At 50.5% G+C, this 25667-nt stretch overlaps 1 protein-coding gene across 2 annotated transcripts in view; it reads left to right on the top strand.

The window, feature by feature from the left end:
• Positions 1-25667, top strand: part of KCNAB1 (potassium voltage-gated channel subfamily A regulatory beta subunit 1) — a 365851-nt gene that overhangs the window by 317468 nt on the left and 22716 nt on the right. For both annotated transcript variants that reach the window (XM_079101118.1, XM_079101119.1), the window contains exons 9-11: positions 22918-23003; positions 23586-23706; positions 24809-24903. In XM_079101118.1, coding sequence (XP_078957244.1) covers positions 22918-23003; positions 23586-23706; positions 24809-24903 — 302 coding nt within the window. The remainder of the gene's footprint in view (positions 1-22917; positions 23004-23585; positions 23707-24808; positions 24904-25667) is intronic.

Genomic DNA, 25667 nt, shown 5'->3' with positions numbered 1-25667 from the left:
GAAGAGGGCTCGGGATGTAGCTCAGTTGGTAGAGTGCTTGCCTCGTATGCACAAGACCCCACAAAAAAAATTATTTAAATTAAATAAAAAGAAATCCAATCATAATATTATTTGTATTTAACCCCATATGTCAAAAAAATGCCACATCCACATGCACACAATGTAAAATTATCAGTGAGATAGTTTTACATGATATTTTTACACTAAGTCTTGAAATCCATGTGTTCACCTTAATTTGGACCAGCACGTTCCAAGTGCTCAGCCACAGCTATTCTATTGGATTACACAGGTCTGTAAACGTTATTTTCAGGCTAACAGCCTCAGGCACATAACGATGCTCAACAAATAGTTTACTGGACGGAGGATGGTTGCCTGATGAAGAAGGAACTAGTTTTAGGGGGATTAATGAATGAAGCTCTGAGGTTCAGTTGATCCAGCCTCGTTTTCCTCTTCCTGAAGACCACCAAGGTCTCCCAACATCTGTGAGCTTTCTGATACCTGGTCTAGCTCAACGTATTTAAAGGTGATATTAAGAAGGACAGGCTGTTGGCAAAGCGCCCCAGGACACCCTCACATCCTATTCTCCTCGTCTGCAAAAAACAGGAGCATCCAGATGCTGCATTGCTTTCCGGAAATCTGAGTGACACCTGAAGGAGCAGCAATGAAGGACGGATGAGGCTGTGGTGGCACATGTGTCCCCACGGAGCACTATTTCAAATTAAAACCATTTAACACATTTCATTTATGACCTGGCTGGGATGCCCCTGCGGGCCTTTGTGTCCATCAGATCAATTTAACCTCCTGCTCAAAAGGCTGAGACAGCTGAGTTTTCAAGAAATTAATTTGGAGAAAATGGCTTTCCTATCCAAGAAGATGAGCCAGACCCTACCAGGCCTGTGGCAAAAAAAAAAAAAAAAAAAGTTTTCCAGTTTACTAACGGACCTTGTTTCCATCTTAACCGTGAACTTCCCGAAACTTTCACTGGTGCTTGACACCTATCTTTAGCTGATTGGTCTGAAGTGAACCGATACTTCCCCCTTCACAGGACACGTCTTGGCATACAAGAGAATTCCATTCTGTTCACCCTAGGAAAGAACAGAGCTGGTGGCTGGACTCCCCTCCAGTCCTTCCAGTCTCTGGTTCCACTCTCTGCACACTCTCCCATTTCTGTTCATGGCAGCCTCCTCGTTGGAACGGTGTTTCTGAAGAGTGGACTGGGCACGAGGTGGACGTAGCTTCAATCCTGACTCTGCCACCAGTCTAACTATGCACGTGGGCAGGTTCCCTCCGCACTGAGACCGCTTCCAAACCCAGAGGAAGAGGAGGCGCCCAGCGCCACCCAAGTGGGGAGCAGTGTAGGCGCAGCATCTCCGCCAGCCCCGCTTCGGAAGGCCCCCGTGATGCGTATGCAGGAAACCCCCTTCTCTGCATCTCTTCTCAGAGCAAGCCGCGCAGACGCTGGAGGCCCTAAGACCACAGGAGGGAAATCAAGCTGAAGGCCACCCAGTCTTCGAATAACATGTGGCCACAAGCCACAGAGCTGGCAATTGAACTTTCTTCCAACTCAATTTTCCTTCTGGAGTTTTTTTTTCCCCTTACTTGAGTCATAAATTTTCCAGTCGGTGTGTTCAGCCTGACAGGTGATGCCATGCTTTGCCTACCTTTAGAGATTTCTCCAGGAAAAAGCCCCCATCTTAGGATCAACTCATTCATTCAGTTGACACCTCCATGAACATCTGCTGTCCATTTACATGGATGCCTGTTCCGGGCCAGGCACTCTCCTGGGCACAGGCAGGAGCAAAAGGCCAGAGCCAGGCAGACATCCTGCCCTCGGAGAAATCACACCCTGGGGGAAAAGACAATGAGAGTAGAAGTCACATTACGTGATGATAATAGAGTGAGAAAAAAATAAATCCCAGCAGGAGGCGTGGGTGCAAACTTTAGATAGGGGATTAAAGGTTCCCCCAAATAGAAAGGGCGGGACTTTAGAGTTAGACCCCAGGGCAAGGCCTCCTTCTGTTGCTAGCTAATTGAGCTTTGGCAAGGTACTGAACAAGTCTCATCTCCATTTCCGTCTCTGTAAAACACGGGTCATACTATCCACTCTACGGGGTCAGTGTGAGGATTAGTTGAGATAATATATTTAAAATGCTTTGGATGCTGCCTAGTACACAGTGACTGCTCAAAAGGAAGAGCTGACCAGCTGGGCCTGGTGGCACACACCTCTAAGTCCAGTGACTTGGGAGGCTGAAGCAGGAGGATCAAAAATTCAAATTCTGCCTTAGCAACTTGGCAAGGCCTGTCTCAAAATTAAAAATAGAAAGGGCTGGGGATGTGGCTCAGTGGTAAACACCCTTGGGATCAATCCCTGGTACCAAAAAAAAAAAAAAAAAGTAGGAGCTATCAATTTTGTTTTGGTTGCTGTTTGCAGAGTCGAATAGTTGCACTGTAAATTTTTCATGTAGGAACCTGCCTTGAAGCAGTGGTGGTCTCTGAACACATACCTGTTATCCTAGGGGTCTCAAAAAGGACTCACACAAAAAAACTAAGAGGCATGAATCACAGACATTATCGAATCAATTAAAATGCATCATGATAAGTGCGTGGGGGGGGAGCGGAAGCTAAAGTAATTAGGATAGAACCCACGCGTGTGCAGCACCCAATCGCCCGACCTTCAGGGCACGCGGTGCTGGCCCGGCCTCTTCTCTGTCGCACTGGGTTTCCCCTGGTGCTGCTGCTGTAGGGATCAGATCTGGGGTTTAAGTGAAGGAGCTCAGAGTCAAGGGGCCCAGGTCCCCGAACCCTTGCTCTTGGAAAGACCCAGGGCCAGTCCTCCTGCCCTCTAGCTGTAGCTCACTGCTAAGGACTCTGCATTTCCTCCGCAAAGGATTTTCAAGGAAAAGGGGTCACCAGGAGATGGCTGAGCTAAGACCTCCTTAGTGGCCCTGGGCTCCTCGTGTACTTACTATTTTAACACCGAGGGGGCATGTGCTGCGATCCACACTTCCCATCCCTCCCCCCGCCCCTACTCTCCACAGTGGATGCTCATCCCGCCTCCACCCCGTGCCTTCTCCTCCACCTCGAGAGCCCCTTGCTTCTCTGTCCCTTACCCTCTGCTTCTTCTCTCTTACCTTCTTGAGCAGAACTGAATGATCCTACGCCACACGGTGAAAGCTCATGACAGAATTCTCTACTCTGAGTTGCTGGCCTGCGGCCTCGGGTCTGAAGAGTCTTCTAGGCCTGTCAAAAACGTTCCGGAGTTAGCAGAGGCCCCGGGGTGTGAATGTGGGCCACCCTGGTGTGCAGCCCTGGGTCCCCTAGGAGAACTGGGCTTTAGAAAACTCACCCCTAGACCACCCTGGAAAGCTGGTTGCCAAGGCCACAACACACCTGTGAAGAGCCGGCTCTGGGGGAAACCGTTCCACAGGGCACTTGGATGGCAGGCCGCTCTGTTTTGTGCTTTTGTTGGACATGAGAGTCCCATCCTCATTCCATAGTCTGGTGGCAGGAGGACCCTGGGAAGGACAGGCTGCACTGGTGGTCTATCACTTTAGCTATGTCCCCTCCCGGATCGACCCTTTCTTCTTCACATCTCCACTCAGTGGTGCACAGAGATCCAGCCGCTAAGCTAAGACAGCCCCAAGGAGAAGCCAGGTGGGCTGTGAGTCTAGGCCCTGTCACGCCTCCCGTGATGAGTCTGTGGACTTCACCTTCTCAAAGGGGCTTTTCTCCTTAAGTTGTTTTTGGTTAAGAAAAGAGAGAAGGAAAGCTGTTTCCCCTGGCTGTCAGGTGGAAACAGCTGCTCAGGCTCCTGGCTGGGGGTCTGTGCCTGCCGGCACCTGCTCTGTGCGTTGGCACTTCCCTGGAGGTGCCTGGGGTACCCACGAGACAACTCCACTTCCTGAGAGGTGTTTGACTTGGCCTGGGGAGGGCTTGCCTCTGTGCGTTCCTTATCGTGCCGTGACTGTCTGCAGTGGCAGGGCAGGAGCTGGAGAGGGCCACACAGAGCTCGCGGGCCACACGGTGGGCTGGGACCCGGTGGCCGGTCCTGGGCAGACATGACAGGGTGAGCAGAGCAGCCTGGGTCCTTGCTGCTCCCAAACTCTCAGCCAAGGGCATAAACAAGCACCTTCTCGGCTCGCTCTTTGTGCACAGAAAGAATAAGAGAGTGAGTGGTTTTGTTCAGCTCCTGCCAGAGATTAATGTGCCCTGAGGAAACAGTCCGAGGGTAGAGGTGCTGCTGTCGGGTCTGGGCCCTCGGCTGAGCTGCCCGGCTCCCTGCGTCTGGGTTCTGCACTTTAAGGCCGGAAGGGCAGACTTCCATCCCCGGCTATTTCCAACACTGTTGGGAGGACAAGAAGATCCCTTAAGCAGGATGCTTTAGAAACGGTAATGCCCCATACAAATGCTTTGAGACCGAGGTTGCTGCCATTCAAGGACACTGACATGAGGTGCCAGAGGGAGGTGACAGGCCTTCACCTGCGTACTTGCAAAGGAACAAGGCAAGAGCTGGTCCATGACCCGTTCTTCCTTGACTTTTTACTTTAAGAAGTTAAAAAGCTTCAGAAAAGTTCAGAGAATCGACACCCAATATGCTTGGTGTGCATTTACCAATCCGTGCAGTGCTTTGCAGTTATTTTGCCCTCTCTTGCTCAGTATGATATTTCGCCCTTCCTGTATCTCCTGAAAAAGAGTCGCCCTTCTCGGTGAGCAGGGGACAGGACACTTCACACGGGTGCTCAGCTGCTGCTCACCATCACACCCTGTTCCCATGGTCCTTTACAGGATTTATTTGTGTATTGTTGATGGGACTGTGATTTGATGAAGAGTCCCACCCTGGGGACCGGGGGCAGCTCAGTGGCAGACACTTGCCCAGCAAGCCTGGGGACCCTGGTTTGGTCCCCAGCACCATGCGCAGGCACACAAAACAATCCCATGGTGCGTCAACTGTCATGGCTGTTTGATCTCTTTTAATTCGAAAGATTCCTCTACCTCTTTCCTCTTGAGTGACACTGACATTTTCTTTAAAATCAGGCCTGTTGCTTTGGAGATCGTCTCTCAGTCTGGATTTGCTGATTGCTTTCTTGTCGTTAGACTAAGCTTGGGTTTTTGGGGTAAGAAGCCCACACAGACCATGCGGGGTGCTTCTTGGCATGTCTGTCCCAGACCCCAGGAGGACAACTGTGTCCCATCACTGTTTGTGTGGGGCTGACCGCTGGGTCCAGGTGAGGTCTGCCAGCTTCCTTCTCTGTGATGGCCCCAACCCCGTGATGCATGGATAAGCTCAGATGTGTTTCTTAAAGCCATGGAGCAGCCTGGTCCCCAGCCCGCTATCTCACGCCCACAGAGGACCCGGGGGCTTACCATTAGGGTTGTGAGAAGGCAGTGTCCTCATTCCACTGACCCTTCCCCATGGGCGAGCTGGCGTCTGTAGGAGGAGCTCTCCCTTCGCCTCCGCCTCCTCCAGCTCCAGGAACAGAGAGTCTGGGGGAGATGAGGGGATCTGGTGGAGAGGGCGAATCCGAAGCAGGCTGCCCACCAGGCTGGGGCGGGAGCTTTCAGGCTGGCTTCCCAAGGCCCAGGGACTCAGCGGCCTGGGGCTGGCCCCTGCCTGGAGAGCTCCAGTGAGAGGTGGACCCGCCTTGAAGGTCAGGGCAGACCTCCCCCTGGGGGCTTGCCTGGCTCCCAGACCTCCTGGGGGTGGAGGCTGGAGCCAAGATGGGAAAAGGTGCCGGAAGTAGAAAAGGAGAGAACCCAGTCACGCTGGAGTCACTCCCTCCTGCAGGCTTCGCGCCCACTCAGGTCCCAGGCGGGAAAGGGAGAGTTTGAGTTTGGAGTTCTGAAACCCACAGCGGGTGTGTGTAGGACTCCACAAGAGCCACAAGTGGGACTAGCCTGAGCGTTCAGCAGGCGGGGATGCTTATGCCCCAGAGGCAAGGCCAGCAGCTGATGCAAGAATAGGAGAGCCATTGTGCAGACGCCAGCCTCCTCCTTCCGCCTGTGCTGTCACCTGACTGCAAATCCACGGCTTGAGTTACACATGCATGAAATAGATTCTTCCCAGCAGTTTCAGAAAACAAACTTGTTTACTCTATAGGACAATAACAGCATCAGCGTGGGCGAAGTCACTGGGAGCGTAGGAAAACCCGGTGCTTAAGATTCAGTCTCCACAAATCACGCAACTGTTTTGATACCGCGGTTGGCCGGTGATGAGTTCTGCTCCCTCTAATGTTGGAGTGTGAACACGAGAGGAGCAGCCAAGGCAAGCATATGAAGCAGGTTTTATTTAAAAGTAATAATACAAACTTCTCCCTGGAGGGAGAAGGGGGCCATGGCTGATGTTCTGAAGTCCCAAGAAGTGAGCGCACCCTACATCTTTTATAGGTTAAGGTCTCTTTTTTCTCCAGTTCTCTCCCCCCTGATCTCTCTCTCCTTCCTGCCTAGTGACTAGGCCTGGTTTTGCAGGTGAGGTGCATAAAGTGAGAAGCAGATGGGGTAGGAGGAGGGCCAAAGTGATTCAGCCAGGCAAGGGCCCAGGGGGCATTAATTAGCAGCTCCTTGCCTGCAGTCCTTGATAAAGGCAGGTAAATTTGGTCATCAATGGGCTCCGGAGATCTTTGACATTCCATTCTCCCAGGGGCGTCTCCAACTTCCAGAGGCAGATGGCTTTCATGGCCTTCGTTTCCTGGATTTGACTGGATCCCCTATTTCTACACTAACTGCCTGTCCCCAATTCTGGCTTCAGTTTTAGTCAGCTTTTCGCTGCTGTGACTTAAAGACCCTACCAGACAACTGTAAAGAAGGAAAGTTTTATTTAGGGACTCACAGTTTCAGATGTCTCAGTCCACAGACAGCAAGCTCCATTCTTCCAGACGGGAGGTGAGACAGAACATCATGGCGGAAGAGTGTGGCAGAGGGAAGCAGCTCACATGGTGACCAGGAAGCAGAGAGAGACTCCACTTGCCATCTAGAAATATATACCCCAAAGCCACGCCCCAATTCCCAACTCCTCCAGCCACACCACACCCCTTCGGTTACCACTCAGTTAATCCCTATCAGGGAATTAATTCACTGATTAGGTTAAGGCTCTCACAACCCAATCATCCCTCCTCTGAACCTTCTTGCATTGTCTCACATGTGACCTTTTGGGGGATACCTCACATCCAAACCATAACATTCCACCCCTGGCCCCCAAAAGCTCACACTCATATCACAATGCAAAATATATTTTATCCATTTTCAAGAGTCCCCATAGTTTCAATAGTTCCAAGATTGCTCCAAGTTCAACTCCAAAATCTTCTCTGAGGTTCAAGGCAATCTCACATTGCGAGCTCCTGTAAAATTAAAAGCAATTTACAAGTATCCAATATAAAAGGGTACTGAGTAAACCTTTTCATTCTCATAAATAAGGGCATAGAAAAAAGGGATGGGACCAAAACAAGACCAAAATCCAGCTGGGCAAACAAGTCCTATAGTTCTGTGTTCGGCATCTGGAGCTCTTCGCATGATGTCCTCTCCAAAGGGTTTGTGTAGCTCCGCCCTGTGGCCTTGTTGGTTACAGCAAGTGACCTTCTTGTTGGCTTGTCTCTGCTCATGTCCTGCAGCTTTCCTGGGACAATGGCCCATGTTATTGGCATCTCTTAATCTTGGGGGTCTCCAGGCAGCTTCGGCTTTCTCCTCACATCTCCACACCTCGACTTCTCAGGGTGCCCACAGGGACTCCAACCCTGCTGCACCTTACCTGGCCTCCCAGGCCTTCCTTTGAAGTCTTGGTGGAATCCTCCATGACCCCCTAACTCCAGCATCCTGTGTTTCTGCAGACCCAGCACCACGTGGTTGACTCCAAGGTCTGTCACCATCTTGAGCTATGGTAAAGCCTCCAGGAACCCTGTCTGCAGCAGCCTCTGAGTGTCTGGGTGGCTGAGCCTGTTGAAAAAACTCCCTAGGCCCCCTTGTGCAAGAAGGGTGCCCCACTGGTCTCTTCTCAGAAGAATTTTCACTTTTAATGCCCTTGAGCTTGAGATGGGTGTGGTCTTGCCAGCTCCTGAGATGCCCTCAAGCCATCTTTCTTATTTCCTCTTGTCAAAGTCTTCAGCATTTCTTTAGTGGTGTACTGTCTTTAACAACCATAACTTTCTTAGTGCCAGTTTTCCTCCTTCCTTTCACATTCAAGTTTTTCGAATCTTTCTGCTCCTGATTATCACAATAAATTTGACCAAAAGTCACCAGCAATATCCATGCCACCACCTGAATGCTATACTGCCTAGAAATTTCTTCTGCCTGATTGAGAAGTCCATCACTTTTTAAATTAGCCTCACAGAAAGTCTCAGGACATGAGCAAAATGCAGACAGTTTCTCGGCCAGAACATAACATGAATGGCCTGTACTTCAAATTCCAATAGAGTCCTTCCCCGAACCCTCTTGAGCCCTGTCTTCACTGTCCACAGTGCTATTGGCACCCTGGTCTTCTGAGCCCCCACCAGAATCGGCTCCGCTCATAACAATGTAAAGCATTTCCAGCTTGCACCGCTAAACACCTCAAAGTTCCTCCGACCAATTCCAAAATGCTCCAAAAACTTATGAACCACATGGTTAGGTTAGTCACAGCAACGACCCCACTTCTTGGTACCAATTTCTAATTTAGTCAGCTGTCTCGCTGCTGTGACTAAAAGACCAGAGCAAAACAACTGTAAAGGAGGAAAGGTTTATTTAGGGGCTCACAGTTTCAGAGGTCTTAGTCCATAGGAGGCTGACTCCATTCCTCAGGGCTCAAGGTGAGGCAGAACATCATGGCAGAAGAGTGTGGTGAAGGAAGCAGCTCACATGCTGATCAGGAAGCAGAGAGAGACTCCAGTTGCCAGATACAAATATGTACCCCAATGCCCACCTCCTCCAACCACACTCTACCACTTCAGTTACCACTCAGTTAATCCCTATCAGGAGATTAATACACTGGTTAGGTTAAGGCCCTCATAAAGTAATCATTTCTCCTCTGAACCTTCTTGCATTGTCTCACATGTGAGCTTTTGGGGGACACCTTGCATCCAAGCCATAAGGGAACAAAGCAGTTGCCCCTCTGTAACACATACACAGCACACTGGCATCCCTGCCTCCCACCACAACTGAACCCCACAAACCCTCTCAGGATCTGAAAGTGTGACTTCCACTTGGGGAGTAACTGTCATACTTAAGTTGCAGAAAGCACAGGCGCCACAGATCTCACCTTCCTTCCTAAGTGCATCCCTAGGCCAAGCCTTGTTCGTCTGTTTTAGGTTTGGAGGGTGCTTGTTAAGATGGCTTCCACTAAGCCAGGCACATAAAATCAATGAGAGTTCAACAGGATGCTTTTACACTCGACGTTTAAAATCCAAACATAGTCAGCCCTGAATTTACTTACCCAAGGAAACCAGTTTGTTATTTTTAAGGCAAGTGGATAAAAAGGATGGGTACAGAGACGTGGTAGGAAAGGAGAGAAAACCTAGTGGGATCCAATGTTTCTCATAAACCCACAGAACACACTTTAAATGCAACCAGTAGCTTCAGAATGACTGGGAGAAGAGCGTGACAGAACACAAACACCCAGGCCCCAGCCTGGCTTTCTCGTTGGTTCATACTCAACTAATGTCTATCCAGTGCCCACAATGCACCAGGGTGTGCACGAGGTATACCAGGGGACGAGGCACGTAGAGCTCCCCACCCCCTGGGACAGTCAGTCCAGCAGAGGTGACAGGAAAGGACAGCAAAACAAGCTAAATCATGTAGGATATTGGAAGGGGCCAGGCATTGCAGAAAGCACCAGGCTAAAGCAGGCAACAGGGTGGGTATATTCGTCAGGGTTCTCTGGAGAAACAGAATCAACAGGAAGTATGATTATAAAAAGGGGATTTATTAGGTTGGCTTACACAACCAGAAGCTGAATAGTCCACAGTGGCCATCTGCAGCTGGAGAGCTAGAAGAACCAGCAGCCGCACAGTCCAAGAGACAGAAGCCCCAGAACAAGAAGGATCAACAGTGCTACACTAGTTGGAGACCAAGGCTTCTGGAAACTACCTGGAGAATCACTGGCAAAGTCCACTTTGGAAGAATGAAGGAGGGAGAGTCTGATATCCTCAGACTATCGAAGCAGCGATCAAGAACCTGTTCAAGAAGAGCTGAACTTGCATCTGCATCTGCTTCCTTGTTCTTCCAGCTTTTATTCCAACCCAGCCACCATCCTGTTGGGTGGTGCTGCCCACGCTTCGGGAGGGTCTCCGCTTGGGTTCACTATCCCGCGTTGCGATCATTCCTGGACAGCCCTCACTGACACACTCAGCCTCTTAATCATCAGCATCTCCTAATCCAATCAAGTTGACAATTCAGGTTAACCATTACCGTGGGTGTGCTCAGGATGAGGCGGCTGGAGAAGGTAAGGGCTGAATGGACAAGGAGCAAGTGGGTGTCCAGGAGAGAGGTAAGGCGATGGGTTCTGCTGCCGGAACAGCGCAGAGGCCCTGAGAGGGGACCAGCCTGTCATGTCTGAGGACATCAGGGAGATCAGTGAGGGGGCTCGTGTAGGAGATGACTTGAGAGCGATAACAGGGGCCGAGGTCTCCGGGACAAGGAGGCGTGGAATGGACCTCCAGCTTGCCCTGGAATGGCTGTGGGGAACGAGCGTGGGAACCAGAAGTCACGTTAAGACGCTGCGGGAACCACCTGGGTGAGGTGACAGTGTCTCAGACAGAAGCAGCGTGCAGTGCGAGGGAATGAGTCTGGATGTGAACAGAAGTGCTGATGGGTTGATACGGGAGTGACGGGAAGAGAAAGCAAGGACTCCACGTCCCCCGAAGGACTCCGTTTCCGCACTGGCAAAAATAGAGAAGTGAGCAGCAGGGCCGGCAGCAGCAGAACCGGAGCTGAGAGGCTCTGAACAGGGGGAGGCTGGACACAGCTGGGGGAGCCGCACACTTAAAAGAGAGAGAGAGAACAAAGCTTGAGTCTCCTCAAGCAGGTCACCAGCAGCCAGGCCACACTTTCCTCATAGAAAATCAGAGAATGTTTGTCAGGAAAAAATTCATTGTTTCAGGAAAAGTTCTAATGGATGCTGGTATTGTTGTAGACAACAACCCCAGTGGGGGAAAAACCGTAAGTCCCCTAGTTGGTCCCACGGTGAATTCACTAGTCAGCGGGCACCGTCTGAAAGCAGTTTAGTGCCTCACTCTTAAATGTGACCAGAAACCTGAGGATCACCTACTCTCAAAGAAGACGTCCAATGGAAAGCTCAGATGAATGGGGGAAAGCCAGAGAAATACAGAGAGAGAAGATTGCATGGAAACCATAATATACATAAAGAAAATATTGTCGCTGTGTTAGAACTTTATTATGACAGAGAACCTAGTTTGCATGTGCTTTTATGACAAAGCCTAGGCCACGTATTACTGCCTGCTCTCGTGGCGCGGCAGGGCATCTTGTAGGAGAAGTGCTGTTTTACCACGAGGGAGCTTCCCAACCCCCTCCTTGGCAGAGCTCGCAAGAGAAAGCGGGGAAGTGGCCACCTTGAGTGAAACCAGGAAAGACCCCAGGAATGGGCAGGAAAGCCCCAGAGAAGGAGAGCCCAGCTCTGGATACAGCAGGCCATACGCAGAGCAGTGAGCCAGAACAAGACAAGGGCCCCGGGCACCCCAGGGGACGCAGGAGGCACCAGCCTCCCTTGCTGCCACTCCTGCAGGGAAAGCCGCCCAGATCGTGGGGCCAGTCTCGCTGTTGCCTCGGGAGCAGCAGATGCCTGGCTTTAGAGTGGTGCAGGGCTGGGAGCTCCTCACTGCCAAATGCTGAGGACACCATCCTACTCCACCAGGTCAAGTTTAAAAGTTGCCTTTGGGTTAATTGCCAGGCACAGGACAAGTTAGCTAAGCACCCAGAGCCAGATGGATGTGGAGCGGCCAGCAAGCTGCCCTGGGGTAGGGTGGAGGTTACACATCGCTGGGATGAAGATCACATCTCCCACAGCAGAACCAGGGCGGAGCGCCACATGGCCCACGCTATCGGGATCACTCCCGTGAGCACCAGCCTGCAATGCCGGAGAGAGTCTCCTTGGTCCGTGTGCTTCACGCATCCATCTCCGCCAAGTTGCTTGCCTTGTTCTCTCATCCGCCAGACAGTGTTGCTTTTTAAATAGAGTTAAACACCTCTCCCAAGAAACCAATCCACGGACATTTGTATTAAAAAAAAAAAAAAAAAAAAAAAAAAACCTCCAGACAAGATAATAGAAGCATCAGCTAAGTGTCAAGAATCCACATCTGTCCATCTGACCAAAGAGGATGACATTCACACAGTTTAAAATATCAGAAGTGTATGACTGGAGTCAAACAGCTATAATGCAGTGACAGATGCTCCCAAGCATAAAAATAACTGTTCCACTGGTAACAGGCACAGGAACATTAGATGTCAGGTAGAACTGGTGGGGTTTGGCTACATTTGTTTTTTATGCAGCTCATTGAACATTCTGAAAACGATTCTTTAGCTAATGTGCCCAATACATTTCCTTTTGACATGCCCAAAGGCTGGTTCCTTCAGTTGATACAAATATCGTCAACCCTCTGTGTGCTTCAAATAGCATTAGCAAGAGTGGGCATGGAATACAAAAGTGGGTGATGAGAAATGGAAAAGATGTTTTGCTTCATTTTGCTTTAGCATAGGGTTGGTGCGTGGGGCTGGCATTGGAGGGACCATTCAAACCTGGATCCATTAAGTTTTCGTCTTTCTGAGCCTTGATTTCTTCAAACACAAGGTGATAGTATAATAACACTGGCCAAGCCACTGGCCCATGTGGCCGAAGCAGCCCAGTTACGTCCAGGAGTCTTGCTTGACACGATGAGGCCAGGGACCGGGATCCATTTGTACCAGGAAGCCCAGCCTTGGCTGTCCCCCACAGCTGCACTGAAGCTCCAGGGGGAGCAAGTGAGGACGGCAGAGCAGAGACGTGGGAAACAAGTTGTCCCCAGCGACTTGCTGGGACGACCATTCCTCAAACACATGTGGCGGCACCTCCAAGAACAAAACCCCATGCACCTGTCACGATTCTGAGGACATCCAGCCAAGTTTTCGTAACTTCCTCCACCAAAAATAAAAGCCCTAATTGATGCACCAAGCAGTCAGAGACGTCCTCATTTCTCAGTAAGGAAAACTGCAACCCAAAGCTCAAGATCAAAATAAAAAGCAGATAATTCTCGAAGCTCTCATCTCTAGACCCGTTAACTGAATGGGGAGAATCTGTGACTTCCATCGCATCACTGTGTGCTGCTGGTTGGGTCTTGTTGCCAAGTACCAGGACTGCCTTCTGCCATAATTATTTCTGATATACAAGAAGGTTCCATTTAGCTATTCTAGAATTAGGATAAACGGGTTCTATCACATGGACCTACAGAGCAGGTTGATTTCCTTACTTATATCTGCATGCATTTTGTAGATTATTCATCTGATACATTCATTGGGGGAAAAAATCAGGTTATTCAAAATCAGATGTTCAAGGAAATATCATCATCTAAGGCAGTGATGAGCAACTGGTAACTCTTGCTTTGAGAATTTTCTAGATCCAAATGATCTTGGCCATGTTCTCTGGTAGAATTTGAGGGCTTTGTTGACTGTACACTGGTACACTAACACGGACCACGGCAGCGGATTCCAGCACCCTGAGAAAGCCTTCCAGCCAGGCCAGCTTCCTTGCTGTGCTCCTAGATTTCTAATGACACAGAGTCCTTCCCAGTATAGGCGCCAGTGTGACGGGGGCATTCTCATTAGCAGGAGCTCCCCGGGCCATTCCTACTCTCCTTGCAGGGAAGTGGGACTCTCCTCTAGCTTCCACTTTTATCATGCAGGTGCCAGGGAGGGAAAGAGACTGAGAAGCAAGGGGGGATGTCCTAGGGAACGACCGAGGGTCACCAGCAAGAGAAAGAAGAGGAGAGAGCAAAATACCTACGGGCAAGAAAGAAGAACGCTACCTCGGACCTAGGAGCAAAAGATTTTAAACGTGCAAGGACCGTGTGGGGAAATGCATGAAACTTTATAAGGCATTATAAATCCACAGTATCTACAAAGAACGCATCATTGATGGGAGATGGAATGAAACGTTCATGTCTTAAAGCTCTCCCTTCCGCTAAAATTGATCTATTCCAACCCAAATCCAAGTTTTTAAAATAGCCTGATTAACTAATTATATGACTTAAAAGAAAGATTAAAGGGCCAAGAAGAGCCGAATCAGTCCTGAAGAGGAGCAAAGTGGAAGGACTTACCTGCTGAACAACCCTAATCTCGAAATCTGAATTCCAAAATGCTCCAAAATCCAAACCTTCTTGAAGCCAAGTTCAAATCCACAGATTCAGAAACTCAAAATCTGAAACATTTTGAATAAGAGATGCTCCATGTTTGGAGACTCCAGAAACAGACATTAGCAGCCAGGCCATACCTGTCATCCCAGAGCCTCAGGCAGCTGAGGCAGGAAGATTGCAAGTTCAAGGACAGCCACAGCAACTTAGCCAGATCTTTTCTCAAAAATAAAAATATAAAACGGGCTGGGGATGTAGTTCAGTGGTACAGCACCCCTGGGTTCCATCTTCAGTACCAAAAAAAAAAAAGGCAACAGACATTAGTATTTATGAAACTTTGATATATGCCACCGTGGTCTTAAAGGTCAGTGGGAAACAAGGACCATCCAATAGGAATCTAGGAAAATTGTTCAGTCCTGGAATTTCAGTTCACTTAGGTTTGTTTAACTTCTTTTATTCGTTGCCTTGCTCCAGATAAAATGTAAAACAATGGGCTTACTTCTTTTTCAAATGTTTTTCCGTGACTGGAATTCATTCCACTCTCCACACGCCCTACAGAACTTGACCTTTGTAATGAAAGCACTGTGCTCTGTACTGGTCTGGATGCCACCCCCCTTTCACGAGGACAGGAAGTGTCTCCTTAATCACTACCATTGGGTATTAAGCAGTGTGGCAATCACAGCTGGGTAGCTTGCAACCACCAGGTTCCCGTCTGCAATGGGTGGTGCACGTGGAGATGGTGCTGAAGGAAACCTGCGCTCACACCAAGCACACCCTGTGTCACTACTTCTTGGAGGGTCAGCAGGCAGCCATGGGTCTAGGTGAGAAGCTGGAGAGACCAGGTGGGCTCAGAAGAGGACTAGGGAGGCCCGGAGGGAGGGGCATTGAAACAAGGAAGCCCCGCCTTCACCTTGGGCGGTCCGTGGCCATTCCTGCCTCTGGAGGAGGAAGAAAGGACATCAAAAGCAACAGCTTCTCAGAGCCTCCTTCTGCAGAGCGAGCTGGGCCAGCGTGAGCAGAGTTCCCAGGTGCCAGTCTGTCTCAGACAGGTCACGGCCGGGCAGGCTCTTACTTCAGGCAGCTTCTCTTATTTTCAAGTTCCTCCAATGGGCTTTTTAGGTTCTGGAATTTTATTCGGTGTGAAATGAGGTGACAGATGGAGCCACAGGGAAGGACGACTGGGGAGGAGGGAAGCATAGGGTGAAGCATCTTTAACCTAAAACTGCAAAATCGGGAAAGTTCCAAAATCCAAAACTTTTGAGCACTGACAAGACACCACGAACGGAAACCTGTACCCCTGAGCTCAGGAACTGGTGACCTTGTGCACATGACCCTCAGTTACCTTCAGGCTATGCAAACAGGTGTCTCTGGAATTTTGTGATATCTCAGTTATGTGCATTCAAATATGCTGAAATTAAAAACAATCTGAATATGAAACATTTCATTTACAATAAGGAGTGGGCAGCCTGATACGGAGCACAAGCGCAATAAACTGCCTGTCCACTCCCGCCCATTTACTCTTTCCAGGCGGTGGCCGGGCAGTGACTAGCCCAGCTTTCTGAACGTGGTGTGGCCGGGGAGGTGGTCTGCACCCCGCCATGAAACGGGAGGGTGCTCACCAACAGCTGCTGTGTTCAGGACCCTGGGTCCTCAGGTAGCAGTGAGACTGGAAGTGTCCCCACCCAACACCGTGCTCCACCTTTCAGATAAGGCTCTGGAATCGCACTTGGGCAAGTCAGAGGCTCCCTTAAGTGCCGTGGGTCAGGGAAAGCCAGGTGTGGCAGAGTGGAGAGTCTCAGGTCCTGTGCCCTTTAGGGGGGCTGGGGGAGGGGGCAGTGTGGTGTCCTTTCAAGCTCCCTCCGTTCTTGGCTCAGAGTTTTGAACAAGGCCTAATTTCTCCAGGTGAGGAGGGTTGTGCTGACTTGGCTTGAAGCACAAATTCTTTTCTGGTCTCTTGAGTCAGGTCTGTTCTGATCCAGGATCATTTTGGTGACGCCCCAGTCTAGAAAGCCTGACCTCTGAAAACTGTTTTGTGAAGACCGCGCTTCTCTGTGCTTCGACTGTCCGACGTGGACCAAGACCCTTTATTTGGCTTCTTCTCTGTTTCTCCCTCTCTCTCTTTCAGTCGCTGGATTTGAGGTCTTTAGGGAACCAAAAAGATAGCTCTCTCGTATTTCCCATATCGCTTAGGCGCATCATGGATCAAGGCCATCAGCATGTTAAATGCAAAGGAACAGACGGACATGCCACACACCAGCCACCCCCACACGAGAGGGTCAAGGAACCGAACTTGACTCTGCGACTGTGCCGTCCAACCCACCGCACACACTGCACTGTGCAGAAAGCTTGGCCAGGCAGGCCGGTCATCTGCAAAGCCACCTCCTGAGACCTTGCCTAAGTGACTCTGTCTTTCTGAGTCAGGTTCTTTGTTGATAAAAGGGAGGTTAAAATATTTCCCTCCTAAACAGTTATCAGGAAGATTAGGCATTACTTCATCAATATGGATCTGCTCCTGAATCCTGGGGTGTGTTCTGCACAGTGAATGGAGCCAGGTTCTCCTGAGGCGCCTGGTCCTTGAGAAGCATGACTGGCGTCCTTTGAGTTCACATTTCGGATCCCCTGGGGAAAACAGTCTTCTATCTCCAGGCACGAAGCTGAGCACCCACAGAGGTCTTCCTCAGAACAGAAGAGGGACTGATAAGAAGCCCAGAGGACCTCTCTAAGCTGCAAAGAGGTGATTACAAAGCACCACACCTGCTGCTTCTGCAGCCAGAGGTCAACAAACAACTGAAGGCAGCTAATAACAGACAGCCCAAGTAAAAGATGGGCCCAGGTCTACACCTATGTTTTTGGTCCTGGGAATTGAACCCAGTGGCACTTAACCACTAAGCCACATCCCTGGCCCTTTTTATCTTTTATTTTAAGACAGGATCTCACGAAGCTGCTGAGGGCCTCGCTAAGTTGCTGAGGCTGGCCTTGAACTTACAATTCTCCTGCCTCAGCCTCCCAGGATAACAGAAGTGCGCCACCATGCCAGGCTAGACCCACCCTTCATCAGTGTTCACAGTTCTTCTGAGGGAACGGCCCTGCATCATGCCAGCGTCCCAGTCTCCAGCCTGATTCTTGCCTCTGACAAAGACGGGGTCTTGCACCTGTCAGAACTGAACCATGTCACCCCACCAACCCTGAACCACTCTTCCCTCCACCAGCCACAGACCTGTTTGGTCAAACCTATAACAGGTTAGGGTTTAAAGCACTAATATGTATTTAAAGCACTTTAAAGCCTTTGTTACTTAGTAATCTTTCTTGTTTTACATTATAAAAGCATGATAACGCTTTTACAAGAACCTTGGAAAATAGAGAACAGTTATGATTTTATGCTTGTCCTCAGCATTTTACAAGCACATTTGAAATATTTACAATGGTTAGTAATATTCCAGCTTTTAATTATGCTTGATGTAACTGCCGCCTAGACTGTTTCCACATCTACCGTAAGAGGAACCCGCACTGCATTATCTCTAAGATTCATTTTGGTTTATCATTTTGTCTCCATGTCCATATTAATCTGAGCATATTCTATTTCACCAAAACACTAATTTCTTCATATTGGATCATCTGTCCTCATGTTGTGTTGTTCCTGTGGTACAATTATTTGCTTGCAACTTTCAAAGTTATAAGGGACATTACAAAACAAAACAAAAAGTTTCATGAGAGCTACCATGTTTTGCATAAGCTCCAATTAAAAAATTAAAATGTTTATCAACAAAAAATTCTTTTCGCTCAAAGGAAATAGTAGTATCAATTCCTTTCACATAAAAAAGCATATTTTTAAATAAAGGTGACCTGCATTCCTGAGAGAAGAGTGTCACTAAAACGTCAGAATCCGGGCCTCCTTGGGAGAAAACGACCAGGGCCACATTCCGCTGCTTCTCAGTTGTGCCATCAGACGCCCCGTGATCTGCTCAAGCTTCCCATGACACGTTTTGAAAGAATTCCTCAGGCTTAGGATCATCCCCACTCTCCGGATGGGAGTGGACACCCAGACAAGCAAACCGACCTGCAGGTCAGGTGGAGCCATGTGCACCTGTGAGCCCAGCGACGGAAGCAGGAGGATCGCAAGTTCAAGGCCAGCCTCAGCAACTTAGCAAGACCCAGTCTCAAAATTTTAAAAAATAATAATAATAAAATTAAATTAAAATTTGAAGGGCCGGGGGTCTAGCTCAGTTTTAGAGCACCCCTCCCTGGGTTCAATCCCCAGGACCAAAATAAAGAAAAGAAGAACTACCTGCAGAGCTGCTGGGGGTCTCGCTGGGGTCTGCTCTGTGCCACGGACCCGGGGAGCAGAGAGCAAGCTGGGGTGGGCTGTGAGCCCAGGGCAGGCTGCCCCAGGCTGAGGACAGTTCCCTGGAAAGCGTGCTGAGGAGGGCTTGACAGGCTTCTGGTGGTTTCGGCTGTTTTCCTCAAACTTTGAGATTCGATAGCTAATTTTAAAAAATTCAAAGCTCCCTGCTAAGACTAGACCTGTTTCCATTACATTCCCAGGTGACTCTAATTCATACTAAAGTGTGTCTGTCTGTCTGTCTGTCTGTCTGTCCGTCTGTGCGTGCGTGCATATCACAGTGACTGGGTAAGTGCTCAGGACAGTGGCCACAGTAAGCACAATTTAAACTACGGTGTGAAGCAGCAGGTGAGAGGGCAGCAGAGAGGGACTGTGGAGAATCTGCCCCTGAAATGGCTTCACTGGGCAGGAGCCGGGAGTGACTCCCAAACTCTAAGGTGGAGCAGAATTGCTTGCAGGGCTGGTTAAAGGGGGCCACAGGGCGCCACCCCCAGAACTCATGGTCTTCCAGGTCTGGGGTGGGGTCTAGACATGCATCTGGGACAATTCCAGGTACCGCTGACACTGCTGGCCAAGGGACCATGTCCCGCCTCAGGCCACTGGGTAACAAGCATGGCAATTCTAAACCCCAGGCTGTTCCAAAGCATCGAGGCTGGGGTCTCACCCCAGGACTTCCACCAAACAGAACTTCAGTGGAACCAGACCTGGGTGACTTAAATGCCCAGGCCCCCACTGCAGGTGCTGCTAGGTGCAGGAGGGCCGAGCACCCCTGGGCCTTTTGGATGGGCGGGGAGTCTGGGCAGGATCAGGTAGGTCCTGGGTGGCAGGTTGCATTTGTCTGCATCTCCTCGCAGAGGCCTGGGGATGCAATGGACCAGAGACCTTTCCCTGTTCTGCCTAGGAGACTTGCAAAACGCATTTCAGACACACAGGAGAAAGGGACGCTGTGGGGACCGGGTTGAGTTTTCTTTCAACAATGCCGCCCTCTAGTGTCCTGTCATGGTAGGGCTCTTGAAAGAGCTCACCTCGCCCGTGGGTGTCTCCTGCTCACTAAACAACTTGTGGCCTTTTTCTCTGACTTTAAAAAAATAATGAGCTCATTGAACATGAATGAAATAATTTTTCACCTCGGGCAGCGCGAATCCCCACCCGCAGCCTCTCGGTGCTCCCAGTCTGCCCTGCTCTCTGTGCTGGGGGCGAGCCCTTGAGGAATTCTGTCCAGCCCACCAAGACCCTGCTTCAGACCCAGAGGAGGGACCCAGCCTGGGTGTCCCCCGGAGCTCCCCACTTCTCAGGCCCCTCCGAGGTCACCGTCATGTGGCCCAGACATTGGCTGCAGCAGCCCGGCAGACGGTCCCTCTGCCCGGGGCCCAGCCTTCTCCGCCCCACTTGCAGAGTCCTCTCCGCCTTCCTTGCCCTGTCAGTGGCCCCTCTTCTGGGTCCCCCCACACTGAGGGCCCGGGGCTGTCACCTGGGCCACCCTCGCAGTCACACCCTCCTGTCAGCAGCTGCCCGAGCCTCCTCCTTCACCTGCAAACCTGCGACCCTGAAGCCTCCTGGCCTCCTCCTGCCATCCCTCCAACCAGAGGGCTCTTCTCGGGTGGGCAGCGCCTCTGCCTGGAGGCCAGACCCAGCGGAGGCTGGCTGGCCCCTTCTGACCTGGTGTTCCTGGTGTTCCGCCCTGTGGGCCGCGCTCCTTCTGGAAGCACCCTCTGTTCTGAGCTCTGAAATGTCCCTGCTCCCACTCCTGATGCCCAGCAGCCTCGCAGGGTCCTCTCCCGAGGCCTGCTCTGAGAACCTGCTCTCTCCTCTGCAGTCTTCCCTGGAGCAGGCTCAGCCACTGCCACGGCCTAAACCCACCGACAGGTACTCGTGAGCCCACGGCCAGCCCGCCTGGCTCGCTGTCCCCCGCATCCAGGTGCCTCAGTCCACGTCTCCTCCTTGGCGTCTCTCAGTGTCTGTTTTTCTCATGTCTAAAGGACCCTGGTGTTCCTTCCTCATCTCTGCAAAGGCCTGGACATGGCCTTGGTTTCTCCCGTTCCCACACTCGGTCTCCGTCTCTCCCACCTCCACCGGCTCCTGGCCCTCCTCGTCTCCTGCTGGAATGCCACAGGCCCTTCCTCAGATCTCTGGCCTCCTCCAGGCCTCCCTGCACAGCCGGTTCTCAGCCCAGGCAGAGTGTCCTGGAAGGAGAACGAGGGTGACAGGATGTGCCATTGCTTTGCCTAAAAGCATCACCGGCGATGCCATCAAACTTTGACTAACACACAAATAACACAGTCTGCCTCGCGCTGACTTTGTCTCATCCCCGTCCTTCCTCACTGGGCTCCTGCCATGTGGCCTCCTTCCAGTGAGTTCCCGCCGGCTGCTGGGATGCGCTGTCCTTTCACATGCTGTTCCATCTTCCTAAGATGCTCTTCCCTGCTCTCCATGACTGGCTCCTTTTGTGCCCAGCATAACTCCTCGCTGAGATTGCACTCACCCCAGGGAAACAGGTCTTCCCTTCGTCCCCTGTCTCGGCCCCCGTCCGTCTCCTCCAGAGCACTGCCTGTTCTAATTGCTTGTCCACTCCCCCATCTTTCCCGCCATCTCTCAGCTCGCTGTGTCCAGGGGCTCTGTGGCTGTCTGAGGACCTCGTCTTTGCTGGCATGCACCCAGCAGACAATCACGGCTGCACTCCTCCCTCCCAGCCCAGGTCCAGGCCTTCGGGCCCTCCTTGTGACCAGGACGCCTGACCATGTTCTGGGCTCAGCTTACTTGATCACAGAGACAGACAGGACTCTTGGTTCAGTTCGTTGTCTGTGAGCCTCCCCACGGCATCGCCAGCACCCAGAACAGCAGGCGCCTAATAAACCCTGTGGTCGGATGAACTCCCAGCTCTGCATGGGCAGGATGCAGAGGGAGCGGACCCCGCACAATGGTGGAGACGTCTAATTCGGGCAGAGGTTCAAGTAACGGTTTTCAGCTTCCAGAGACGTTGATCAGAGGTGCACGTGTCCATTTGTATACTTAAGGAGAAGAAAAACAGTTTCTGATAACGTTTTGGTCATATTTGTTTAATAAAGGGAAAATAAACTTCATAGTTTAGTTGTTATGTATAATCTGATATTTGGGAATCTTTCCCCGAGAAAGAAAAATATTTAGCTTCTAAACCAAATTCTACCTCTGTTGGACAGAAAACAGCGGATGAAAGCATTCCCATCTTCCAAGCAAAGAAACAGGGGCCACCTAAAATAGCTGACAGACACCAACGACAGAGAAACCAAGACCCTAACTGGTCTTCTCCTTCCATATCCTGTCCCCCCACAGTTTAAGAAATAAAGATAAGAAATAAAAATAAGAATATAGCTCCTGAGGAAAAAAATAAGAATGATGACTTTGAGACAGGGATTTGATTCTTCAGAAGGACATTTTAACCTGTGGGTATTCCTGGAGAAGCCCAAGACCTGTGACCCCCTGAATATGTCAAATGTCCCAGCGCCCCGGGAGTTGGGCTGACCCGTCTGTGGATGAAATTCAACCCCGTGTGCTTCCCGCTCCGTTGAACCCGAGGCTCTTGTTGCTCCCTGGTTCTGCATCAAGCCTGGCTGGTGCCCAGAGGATTAGCTCAGCTCCAACTGCTCTGGGCAGGGGATGCGTTTTCCTGGCTAGAAAATGTGACGTCAAGCTGAAAGAGCTGATGAGCAACAGGCCCTGGGGGAATCTGTACCATGGGTGTCTTAGCACAGTGTGTTTGAAGTGGTCAGGAACAGGGCGAGGCCCTTGGGCTTGGAGTCCCTGTGGTTTCAGCTGTCCCTTCAGCATTTAATATGTTTATCTTTCTATAAAACACATTGTTATTGAGTCATCTCCATTAAACAGCTCCTCGGTGTGAGGCTGGCTCTGCTAACCCAACATACAAAAGCAGGTCTGCCGCTCAAGGACCCGCTGCCTGCAAAGTCAAAACAAGGGCTCTCCCTGGCCTCTCCCACACCAAGCAAGGTACTCAGGTTCAGGGACAGATCAATGACGTGTTCTTTTATCAGAGCAAGAACCAGCTCTTCTACTTAAAGAAGAGCTTTTAATACCACTTGGTGTTGCTGCAAACCAAAAAGGAAATCTCAGTTTACCCAAAAGTGCTGTCACCCTCTAGACCAGCAATGGGGCAGGTTAGACTATCATGTTGGCACCGATGCCTAAGTAATTGTATTAATCAAACAAGTAAACATCTAAGCCTGGGGCCCGGGGATACAGCTCTGAGAAGGAGAGAAGCTCACAGGTGCTGTTTTCCTTCCCTAGAAATCGTCCGAGCCATGACGCATGTGATAAACCAAGGCATGGCGATGTACTGGGGCACGTCCAGGTGGAGCGCCATGGAGATCATGGTAGGTTCCCCTCTGTGGCTCGATGCCCCGGGCACTCGCTGTTTTCCAGATGTTCTACTTCAAGTGTGAGGTCTTTCGCAAACTTCTCACAGCGACTCTGGCCTTGGAACTGTAAGATGGATTCCATCCTTAAAGAGGTGGCTATCGGGGCTGGATCTGGAGTAGGGAGCAGACCGGAGAGCCTGGGGCTCTAATAGGAATCGTGTTGTGGCGTGTTCTTTGGTGATAAGAGGGCCAAAAAGTGACAGCTAACCATGTAAGACAGAGTTTTCTAATAAAAAAGACTATATTAAAGACAATTCTGTTTATAATGTACTAACTGCAGATCACAATTATAGGTTAATCTAAATTTTCTTCTTTAGGAACCTGAAAACAGTCAAATTGCCTTTTCTTTACAATAGTCCAGAATTCACAGTTTAACTGATTTTCCCTGGACTTGGTGGGGTCCAGACCTTGAAATCAGCCTTGCACTTCGTGAACCGAGGGTCAGAATTTCCCTTCCTTTGGCCATCCTATACCTTCCTTGTTTTGACCTCATGGAAAGAACCTTCACAGGCTAACTGCTGTCTCCTTTCCCTCTAGGAAGCCTACTCTGTAGCCAGGCAATTCAATATGATCCCGCCTGTGTGTGAACAAGCCGAGTACCATCTTTTCCAGAGAGAGAAGGTGGAGGTCCAACTGCCAGAGCTCTACCATAAAATAGGTAATCTCCGAAATCACATCTACTTGGGTTGGGAGTGTAGCTCAGTTGGTAGAGTGCTTGCTCACAAGCATAAGGCCCTGGGTTCAATCCCCAGCACTGCCAAAAAAAGAAAGAGAAAAAAAAATTGCATCTACAGAGTGTCTTTAACCATAGGAGGATCAGGGATTCTGAAAAGTCAAATGATTTCCTACATGTCTCTAATTGACATAGGGATCATACAAACTGTGCATCTCAGAGACTGTGGCAGAGTTAAATGTGCCTGTATTTAGTCCACAGGGTACCACTGATGAAAGCCCCGTGGAGTCTTAAATTGTGGCTGCCATACAAACCAAACTCAGTAGGTGTTCAAAATATGCATCCACTAAGAAGGGAAGAACCAACAGATAAACTCACCCATCATGGGGACTTGATCTGGCCCAGGTGTGCATCTTGGAGTGGACAGTTAAAAAAAAAAGATGATTTCAGAAAAATCACTTGTGCCTCGCACTGACTTAGGCAAAGGGAATTTGACAACAATTAACAAGCCAGGCAGGACATGTTTGTGTGAAAATAATTTCAGAGCGAGGGAAAAATATGTGTACAAGAGAAAGAAATGTGGACCTAAGAAAAAACACAAACGATCCACATCCTCAGGTTTCTAGAGCAAAACGGTTTCCAGAGTTCACGTCCTTCCTCAGAAATAGCAGGAAAATTCTGGGTATGAAAAAAAAAAAAGGTAAAATTTCAACAGCAGCGTTAACTGTCATTACTGCTGTCACCTGCTGTCACCTGCTGCGTGTTCACTGTGCACTAGGCGCTGTGCTCCCGCACCGTGGAACGGAACGGACCAGGGAAGCGCGGATGTTTGCACAGGTTGAAGTGCCCACCTCTCTGTCCTTGAATTTCTGGACATCAAAAGACCATGGCTAAGCCCCATTTTTAGGCTTGCTCATGTGGCCAGTTCCCAAGACCTGACAGTGCACATTTAGTTGGTTTATAAAAGCATGAACCAATTTGCTAATCCCTAAGTTGTGATGGAAAGGTGTAAGCCAGAATTAACCGATTTATCTGGCCTGCGTTCCCGAACCCACCACGGCTGGCTTTCCCTGTGCTCCTTCCCCAGGGGTCGGCGCCATGACGTGGTCCCCTCTCGCCTGCGGAATCATCTCAGGAAAATATGGAGATGGCGTGCCTGAAAGTTCCAGGGCTTCTCTGAAGGTACTTCTCTCGCCTTCTGGAAGAGTCTGGGGGTGGGAGGGGGTGACTAGGTTGGCCCGGGGCAGCGTGGGCTTCCCCGCTCAGGCCCACCCTGGCCTTGGCAGGCCCGTCCCGGGCAGCTCCGCCAGAGGCTGCTGCGCTGGCCAGGCTCCAGTCGGCCCTTCAGAACCTGCTGCACAGGAAGCTCTCCTCTGGGGACCCCGGGAGAGAGCAGTGCCCAGCCACCGGTGGGACTCACTCAAAGCCCTAGTTACTTACGCTAAAGAAGGCTTTTCATTCCTTGTTTGAAACTGACCAGATTTTAAATCCCCTTTCCATGTAAGAGGATCTAATTCTCCTTTTCTTGGCAAAACAAAATCGAAGCCAAGGAGGCTTAAGCCACGAGAGTCGTAGCTGAGCGTTGTTTGAGGTTGGCTCATTGGGGGCTGGGGTAGGGAGCGAGGGCCTCGGGAGCACAGTGGCCAAGTCCCTGTCGCTGGGCTCCGTGACTGGCACCTGCAAGAGGCACTCTGGCCGCTGCGACGTGCGGCTGGACCTCTGCTCTGAGGCGTAAGGTGACCAAGATCAGGGAGCAAGATGCCTGCATTCGCTGGGCCTCGGCCCCAGCAGGGCAGCCGGGAGCGGCCGGCCCACCTTCCTCTGGACCAGCAGGGCCTGCCCCAGGCGCTGCCTCCTTCACTTCCCTTCCTGCCTAGAACAGCTGAGCCTCGGTGTGTTGGTCCTCTGAAGTGGCACAGTACACATACTCCCAACGTGCCAGCGGG

Source organism: Sciurus vulgaris (assembly GCF_902686455.1).
Source record: "Sciurus vulgaris genome assembly, chromosome: 10".
Lineage (NCBI taxonomy): Eukaryota > Metazoa > Chordata > Mammalia > Rodentia > Sciuridae > Sciurus > Sciurus vulgaris.
Note: the sequence above shows the minus strand (reverse complement) of the source record. Positions and strands in the feature narration are given on the sequence as shown.